This window comes from Palaemon carinicauda, chromosome 10, assembly GCF_036898095.1.
Source record: "Palaemon carinicauda isolate YSFRI2023 chromosome 10, ASM3689809v2, whole genome shotgun sequence".
In the NCBI taxonomy this organism is placed as follows: Eukaryota; Metazoa; Arthropoda; class Malacostraca; order Decapoda; family Palaemonidae; genus Palaemon; species Palaemon carinicauda.
In genome coordinates, this window is record NC_090734.1 from 109592387 (window position 1) to 109602451 (window position 10065).

A 10065-nucleotide genomic window follows, 5' to 3' on the forward strand; every position below is an offset into this window, starting at 1 on the left:
TTCTTAGGTTACTTTAATTGACAAATCAAACCAATCAAAACAACAACAGAAAAGGGGGACAGTCAGTAAGGAATAGGTTTCTGCAGCTGCTGAGACGATGCTGGTACGGACACTTCAGGCTGAGAAACGTCGCAGAAGGGTGGCTTTAGTTTAGATGAAACTGGCACGATGACCGGATTCGAAAACGTTACAAAAAAGGGTAGTATCAAGAAGGGACATCAGAGGTCTTCTTCCAAGAATCGATGATACTGTTGAAGTAAGGCTTGAGAACATTGCAGAAGGGGCGGCTGAACTTCAGATGAAACTGGCGCAATGACCGGATGCGAAGACGTCACAAAAGGGGTGGCATCAAGAAGGGACATCAGAGGTCTTCTTCCAAGAATTCGTTGATGCTGTTGAAGTAAGGTTTGCGAATATTGCAGAAGGGCGGCTGAAGTTCAGATGATACTGCCACAATGACCGGATGCGAAGACGTCACAAAAAGGGTGGCATCAAGAAGAGACATCAGAGGTCTTCTTCCAAGAATTCGTTGATGCTGTTGAAGTAAGGTTTGAGAATATTGCAGAAGGGCGGCTGAAGTTCAGATGAAACTGGCACGATGACCGGATGCGAAGACGTCACAAAAGGGGTGGCATCAAGAGGGGACATCAGAGGTCTTCTTGATCGTGTTGAACTAAGGCAGGCTGTAGGTAGTGTTGGCTACTTCTCGTCACAAGCAGGGAGGGCTGGCTGCTTCGATTTGTCTCTTCTTCTCGGCCATAACAGGATCTTTTGGGAAATAGGCTTTTGATGTCTGAAGGGAAGGTTAGAATCTTGCTGTCATACTTCTTGTCTTCTCTGTTTCTTATCTTGCTAGGACTTAGATCTTAGCTGCTTCAGACATAGTATTGCTTCGGTAAGTTATCTGAGGAGGCACTTATTAATTATAAAAAACCCTTACCTCACTATTCGGTATAGATTAAGAAAGAGATAGCCAAGTCCACATACTTGTTGTTGACGTCTTGATTCTTGAGGAGAGAAATCCTTTTAAACTTTTAATGTCTAAATATATGAAGACTGTCTCAGAAAGCTTATGAGAGCCTTGTATGGGAGACCTGAACAAGTATCTTGATTCTCTCCCTTGATATTTGGATGTATTCTAAAAAAGGAAATAATTCTGAATTTCCATCTTCATTGTATGAATCATAACAAAGAGAAACACGTTTCACCATTTTCAAGATAAAAGTATACTGTTACTATTTAGAAGTTTCATTATATTTCTCTATGATGAAAGAAAAGTCTCAATTTGTTCACATTCATTGGATTTGATCTATGAGAGAGAGAGAGAGAGAGAGAGAGAGAGAGAGAGAGAGAGAGAGAGAGAGACCCTCAGGTTTACCCCCAACCAACAATCATGTGAATAAAAGTAGAAAAAATGGAAAATATATCACACAGTGAAAGGAAAATCCTTCTCCCTTTGACCTGGAACGGAGGGAAGTCGATGGCAGGTCAGTTCCAGTGATAGATCTCTTGCAGGAATTCCTCCTTCTAAAATCAACTCTACAGATTCTGTATTTCTGCAAATATTTGTTACATTTTGAAAAATCATGAATACATTGGTAATTCAAATTTCCTTAGGTGAATAACTTTTTTTTTATTTAATGAAAAGTAATTGATTTGGATACACGAATAGATTAGATGATAATTACTTTTCAAGTAGCATCTCTATAAATTTTTCAAGATTTTTTTCCAATACACAAAACTACCTTGAACGGAATCGTTATAAGAAAGTTTTTGGCATGATTGTTTCATTGAAGTCACTGATTAGGAATTTTATACCATCTCTATTATTATTGTAAACAGTAAAATTTGTAATTTTTCATTTAATGACTTCTCTGAAATTTCTGCTGAGAAACGCATAACATTTGATAAAAACTATTCACAGGTGAGTCATAAATATTCTCCCATTTATAAGTTATTCATAACCGTTGGCAAATATTTAATTAAATAGCAGTTCAGGATTAGAAATGAAACTATAAGAGACATTACTCAAGTGCCATATGTTGATGACATCATGGTGAGGGGTAGAGGGAGATGGTTTTGAAATTCTCTTCGCACTCATCATGAGAGATAAGCTCACCACACTTTCAGCTGGGCCTACATGGCTGAGAACTATGAAGCGTGAAGTACGATATAATGAATGGAGAAATATTGAATCAAACCCTCACGACAGAGAAGAATGGCGAAATATAACCGAGGCCCTTTGCATGAATAGGCGTAAGAGGAAATGATGATGATGATTAATGAATTAGGATTTCAGTAAACTCCAGAATATTTTCAAAGAAAGTCTGTTGATGCAGTCATATGCTGAAATGCTAGATGGAAATATATTTTGTATGTGTAACAACAAAAGTCTTCGCGGTAATATACCCATTCTTCAGACTTGACGTCATTCAGCCTCTAGAGGACCTCTCTCACGACTGACTTAAATAATTTATGCAGAATTCCATGACTGTTCCTGATGCTCTTAGGACAGGGACTGGCTGTCTCGACTCTACTTTATACGACTTCAAACAAGGCTTTACGGCTACTCGTGAATCCCTGCATGCATCCCAATAATTCCTGAGTATCAAGGTACTTTCTTTGTAATATTTTCTTAACACCATCTAATCTTCTGATCTCAAATTTCAAGAATCCTTTAGCAATAACATTCCCGTAATGTTTACTGCCTCAAAATGATTTACAAAGCTTGAGAAGGGGCATCAACAAAACCCTCAATTCTGTTTGGAGGAAACTTTATGGCCTAAATGCGGAAGGAAGTTAATGATAAAACTGTGTTCATGGGAAAGATAATGGGGATGGAAATGGACAAAAACAACATCAACAATTTTATTTAAGAACTGATTCAATTGGAGAAATAACAACAAAAAGTTGTTGAAGATATTTCATTTGAGGAGAAGGAGGAGGGGCGGAATGAAAAACCTCTTGGTTCAAGTACGATTAAGGAGATATTAGAAATGTTAGAAACTTATATTTTGTGGAAACACATCACCCAGATAAGGCCTCGGCAAGGTGGCAAGGTGAGCGGCGAAATCTGTTTATCAACAATGAGATGTCCCCATTTTCATGTACGGTTATATGTCCGTTAAATTTTATGTATATGTGCTATAAAACCCCTGAAGAAGGCTTATTTCATTTCATAATTATATGCTGATATAAAAAATTAAATAAATATAACTCAAAAATATCCTTTTATTCTGAAACTGGAGTGCTGGATAATTCTCATAATTTCCGCCTCATCGTCAATTCAGCTGCGTGGCCCAAGAAGAGTAGTGTGGTCACGCTGGATAATTCAAGAGTCCATGCCAATATATAAGGAAACCCCGATCCGGCAACTGTACACTACTCGTGAGTAGATATATTTTAGCTACATCTTCTAAAGCATAGAATTTGTTGTTGAACTTGAACGATATAATATCTTGAAGAAGATAAAGAATTTTTTTAAAATTTGTCTGTTCAACATCAGAACCAGTGCTTCTGCATATCCACTTTCATATAAAGAACTAATCAACATCATCTGTCCCCTCCTAGGCATAAAAGCCATGGAGTCAACTCTTTATGTAAACTCTTATGTACAATACTATTGAGCATGGCTTACTATATAGCATTTTGAGTGACTTTGTATATCACTCTATATAATCAAGATAAATCTTAAAATATAGTTATATTTAATGTTTGGTAGCTATCATTTTCAATTGCTGTTACTGTTTTGCTATTGTTTGGTAATCTTGTTATATAGATTTTATATAATCTACATTGTGTTTAATAGCAGAATGTTAACAATGACATTTTAATGAAAAGGAGTTGTTGTCTCCAATATAGGTTAATTTGTAAAAGTTGAACTTAAGAATGTAAGGAAAGGGACGACCAAGTTTCTAGAAAACGTCAATGAAGATGAATGTGTTAGTCATAGTGAATGCTGTTCAAAGAGAGACAAGTCCTGACATTTTAACAGTAAATTTTCATAAGGGGGAGGATATCCTCCCTCAAACCAATAACCCCTTCAGCCTCCTCGTCCTCTCCTCTCCTCCTCCTCCTCCTCCTCCTCCATCCTCCTCCTCTCCTCCTCCTCCTCCTCTCTTCTTCTTCTTCTTCCTCCTCCTCCTCCTCTTCCTCCTTCTCCTCTTCCTCCTCCTCCTCCTCCTCTCTCGCCAATCGTTCAAGGCAACAAAGGCGTTCCTCAATGGTTAAGGGGAAGTTATATTTGTCAATATTTGAATTATCAATTTGTATTCATTTCAGATGTTTGTGGAGTATTTAGTGCAATACAGACTTTTCAAAATGAGTTCATATAAATACAGAACGTATGGATATTGTGGAATACATTAAGTGAGATTGCATAATTTTTGCGAACAAATTAAGCTCGTAAACCGATGGTACCACAGTGTGGGATGTAAATTAAATACACACAGACATATATATATATATAATATATATACGTATGTATGTATATATATATATATATTATGTATATATATATAGTATATATATATACTGTACATATATATTGTAACTAGGTCAACTACAGTGGGTCCTCAACGTCAAGATATCAGTAATGATAATGTTTCTCTAATGATATACGAGTCTCTTGAAAGATTATTCCATATTGAGAAACACATTCGGCCCGTTTCTTTTTCAATTGCACAAAAAAATAGCTTATCCGAGAAAAGTCTTTCATGATATCTGGTGATCATCGTTTTTCTGTTGGAAGTGATTTAATTCTTTCATTCTACCTGGTTGCAAGTATTTCTGTCATCTCTGGTATTCAGTTTACTAGTTAATAAATTTTTTATTCCTGGTCTAGATACTAATTCTTGTCCACCTTCCATCCAGTTAGATCTTTATGAAAGTTCCAAAAGATTTTTCATAACTCTGACCATCTTTTGTATTCAGATGTCCCAGACAGTACTGTACATCCTGCACGTAATACCAGGTATATAGTTGATTCTAGTAATCATGCTTTCTCCATCAAAAGTTCGATTACTACACAGTATTCAAAAGAGTTTTATTCAAGCCATGAGTCAGATTGTGGAATGATCTTCCTAATCGGGTAGTTGGATCAGTGAACTTCAGAAGTTCAAACTTGCAGCGAATGTTTTATGTTGAACAAGTCTCTCTTCATAGTTTATTTTTTACAAATCTATTTTAACGTTGATGAATAATTTGCATTAATTATTCATTACTTCTCATGCAGTTCATTTACGTCCCTTATTTCCTTTCCTAAGTATGCTCTTTTTCCTTGTTGAGAGCCCTTGGGCTTATGGCATCTTAGTTTTTCCAATAGGGTAGTAGCTTGTGTAATAATAATAATAATAATATAATAATAATAATAATAATAATAATAATATTAATAATAATAATAATAATAATAAATATTAATAATAATAATAGTAATAAGGATGATGATAAATAAATAAAAACTTTCAGTAATGCAAGGTATTTGTTGCAATCAAAGCAATACAAAACTAACAAAATTTCTTCGCTCAGTCGGTAAAAGGCGAAAGAATAATCGAATTCTGTCAGGTATTCAGTCTTTGAATTCTCATGATTCGAAAAAATGAGAATACAAATGAGACTTCATTGTGCTCCAAATACTGCCTTCATCTCCGGTCGTATTGTTTGTGAATTTGATTTTGAGTTTTGATTGGAATTCTGATTTTGGGGAGATGAAGTTAGTTTTGAATAAGGAGAGATCTGTTGCTTTGGAATAATAGTCTGGGATCATTACATTTGATAAAAGTTTTTGTGATATCTAGTCAGCTTAGTTTTTCTTTCTGAAGTTTTCTTTTGATAAATCTTTAGGTTTTTTCATCAGATCAAATGGAATAATGTTGGATGTATTGTGTTAAACAAAAAATTTTGGTCTATGTATACATAGATAGGATTATATCTTTATACGAACGCGTATGAATAATGCATAAGATATATACTAACATACACATTCACACGCACACACAGAGAAAATAAGAGCAAAATGATAGTGAAGAAGAGAAAATAAGATAAAAATGATGGTGAAGAGGAGAAAAAGGAGAGAAAAATGTGGTGAAGAAGAGTAAATAAGAGAAAATGATAGTGAGGAAGAGAAAATAAAGATAAAATTATGGTAAAGGGGAAGAAAATAAGATTGATAGTGAAGAGGAGAAAATAAGATAAAAATAGTTATGAAGAGAAGAAAATATGATAAATGATGGAAATGAGGAGAAAATTATGGTGAAGAAGAGAGAAAATAGAGAGAATGATAGTGAAGAAGAGCAAATAAGATAAAATGATGGGTGAAGAGTAGAACATAAGAGAAAATAATAGTGAAGAGGAGAAAAATAAGAGAAAATTATGGTAAAGAAGAGAAAGTAAGATAAAATGATGGTGAAGAGGGAAAAATTAAGAGAAAAGGATCGGGAATACGAGACAATGATCACGAGTAATAGAAATTAAGGGAAACTTTAATAAAAATTAAGTAAAAAAGACAAAAGAAATATCAAAAGAAAACGAAAAATAAATGAAATAATAAATAAATAGGAAAATATTTAAAAAAATAAATCTTAGAGAATTGTACAACATGAAAAAAATTAAAGTTGACCCAAATTCTGTATTCTTAAAAAATGAGGAAAACATATTCAATATTTTTTTTTACCCCTTAAATTAAGCTTATGAAAAGGAGATTGTCGTAAAGTAAACGATTTCATTTTCATTTTTGTTTAATATTGTGCCTAGATACTGTGAAGTCAATTGTATTCATAAAAAACGAATATTTCAAAAAGCTCAATCACTAGAAACGATAGAATATAGTTTTGTATTCCTTAAAGTCAAGGTGGTAAAGTTCCTCAATCTCTAATCCAAATATTTACTAAGAATACTTCCTAAGAATAAGCACTGTTTAGCATATACTTGCTTACTGAGATTTAATGAATGAAAAATGTGAAGCAACCAATTAAAATCATTTCTTTCACGAAGCACAGTTTTAACAAAATCGTGTTTATATTCATAAACATAAACATGCTGGTATTTATAAACTTGTTTATATCAATAAACACAAACAGTTTTATTATCATAAAAAAATTGATTTATATTCATATACACAAACCTTTATACAATCAAGAGGACAAACATTATAAATATAAACACAAGCAGACCTTTTAGGCGAACTCCAATCCCACCCCTCATAGTTTTATCAGTATAATGAGTAATTAATCATGATCGATTAGTGGGACCTGAGTGGATTAATACAAGAGTAATTCTTATTAATATAATAACCGAAAGGCTTCCTCGGTATTAATTAATATCATTTAAATAGAGATTATAAAATCTCTGAGAGTTGAATGGATAGATGCGGGACTAGTTGAGTCTCAAAAGCGGTGTTTTTAGGATTGATTAGTTGATCTGAGGTTGTGTAGAGGACGTGGCAATTCCCCAAGAGCATAACAATGATTTTGATAGCATGGAAAAAGTATGTCAATATATGTGTTTTATGAACTGGCTTGGGTATATTTCAAGTGCATACCCTTTGTAAGATGTATATATATGGGGCTATGTATATACATGTACTTATTTTAATATATTCCGTGAACATAAGTCTAATTGAATTTTTCTGTATGAATAAGACTATACATTCATACATGTATACTTTTAACACATAATTATCGTTTGTAAGAATATTTCATGAATTCCCGTCTTTTAAAATATTCGCAAACAGGACTAAAACTTTTCGAGTGTATATCTTCACGGGAAATAGACTTTAAGAGATGTTTATACAGTTGGGATCTGAATTTATAATTAATTCCTATCTTCATAACAACAGGCTTTTGATACTAGGTTCGGTGACATCAATCAGGGGAGTGGAAGCAATTTAAAGCTTTGGTTAACATCTGTGATAAATCAGCACATTTGGAGAGAGAGAGAGAGAGAGAGAGAGAGAGGAGAGAAGAGAGAGAGAGAGAGAGAGAGAGCAATGGTAAATCTTCTCTCACTAGAACTCTTTTTTGCAAGAGATTTCTGAACTGAAACTATTTAATCACGGATATTTTCTCTTATAATTCCGTTTTCAATTCCATGTTTTTCCTACTTAACAAAATACAAGACCTAAAGCAAAATGGTGTAAACAGAATAGTATTTGAAGGAACCATTGACACCTCTGGCTTTATCTGTTGAAGAGAGGTAGGCTGTTGACACTGTAAATATAATGTTTCCCTTCCATAAAGTAAAAATTTATAGTTTTCTAAATACTTAAACAGGTTAAAAAATAGGGAAAACAGTACAGAATTAAAATAGTCGTCAAATTCACTTGGTAAAGATCATTTGACATGAACAAAATTTAGAAATGGTTAGAGTGAAAAACAGGTTGATTAACTCATAGGTAAATCTTACAGGGATTAATCAGAAGGTGAGATTTCTAACTTGATAAAATTCCGTTAAATTAAAAAAAAAGTCTCCGATTGAAAAGAGAAGATTTTAAACAGAAAAATATTATTCTCCTTCAGATATTCAAGTTTAATTGAACATGAAATAAAAATATTCGTAACAAAAATGAATAACGTTAAGTAACTGGTGAAAATAGTTTTGCTAAAATTTGTTAAATTGATTAACAAGTATCTTGATAAATATAATTTGAAATAAGAAATTGCTAAAGGAATTAGCTAATCAACAAGTAAAACTTCTCACGATGAAAAATCATTTAGATTAACACTAGTTTACCCAAAGATATTTTTTTTTTTTAAATAACGTCAATTAAATTTACCAATTAGCAGTAATGTTGATAATGATAACTTGAACTAACCAACTGGTGAAAACTCGTTTTTAGGAGTAAATAAAAACAGTTTCCTTCCAGATAAATTGACCTACAAATAGAACTTAATCATTACCATTATATTTGTAATCAATGTGTTCAGAAAGGGTTGGGTTCCAGCAATGGTACATACCTGAGAATATATTCATAATTATTATTTATATATGACATTCCATACTCGTAGCCAATTTAATCGTGATACAATAATACATTGTTGTATAAAATCTTAATTATTTCTTATACTTACATTAAGACACTACCACTTGACAGTACTATATCGGATTCCTCTCTCGGGTTGCGGCTTATTTTTCCTTTACCTACATATACAAAGAATATTCTAACTTATTCTTCAGATATTCTCCTCTGTCCTCATATAGCTGACAACAACGAGATTACTAATCAATTCTGCTTCCTTCAAGGGGGTTAACTACTCTACCTTAATTGTTCAGTGGATAATTTCGAGTAGAAGAGATTCTTCAGCTATGGCAAGCAGCTCTTCTAGGAGAAGGGTATTCCAAAATCAAACAATTGTTTTTCTAGTTCTTGTGTAGTGCCATAGCCTCTGTATCGTGTTCTTCCACTTTCTGGGGCTAAAGTTATCTTGTTTGAATGTATACACGGGGACACTATTCTCTTATGTCTCTTCCTCTTGTTTTTTTATTTTTTTTTTTCCTTTATAGATTTTATATGAAAGGTCTATTTCATGTTGTCAATTTTCTTAAATAATTTTATTTTAATTTTTTCATTACTTCTCTTGTAGTATATTTATTTCCTTGATTCCTTTCCTCACTGGTCTATTTTCCCTGTTGGGAGTATGGCATCTGATTTTTCACACTAGTTCTGTAGCTTAGTAAATAATAATAATATAATAATAATAATAATAATAATAATAATAATAATAATAATAATGATAATAATAATAATAATAATAGCTAACTTGTAAACTCTCCTAGTCGGTGTCTTTGAGTTGCAATGGCGTCGTAGGCAAATAAACGATACAAATCAAACAGACGCCATAAAAGATTCTGATCTCAGGTGAGGTGTAAAATAGGAAGAATAATATATTGATATTTAAGGTAATTTATACAGAATTCATTCTTAATAACAAACTCAACAGCATTTACAATGAAAATCGAAAGATATCCACTCACTGATATTTGATGAAATATCGCTTTCAAATTATACTAAATATTTTATAATATGTAATAGATAAATAAATAAAAATGAACTCGATATGTAATTTCTCT

General features: G+C 32.8%; 1 protein-coding gene across 1 annotated transcript in view; it reads right to left on the reverse strand.

The window, feature by feature from the left end:
* Nucleotides 1-3665: 3665 nt before the first annotated feature.
* The window catches only part of LOC137648171 (uncharacterized), a 118344-nt gene continuing 111944 nt past the window's right edge, over nt 3666-10065 (reverse strand). Inside the window, exons 6-7 of the mRNA XM_068381097.1 lie at nt 4032-4218; nt 3666-3670 (exon numbers count right to left, since the gene is read on the reverse strand). Of these exons, the coding sequence (XP_068237198.1) occupies nt 3666-3670; nt 4032-4218 (192 nt within the window). The remainder of the gene's footprint in view (nt 3671-4031; nt 4219-10065) is intronic.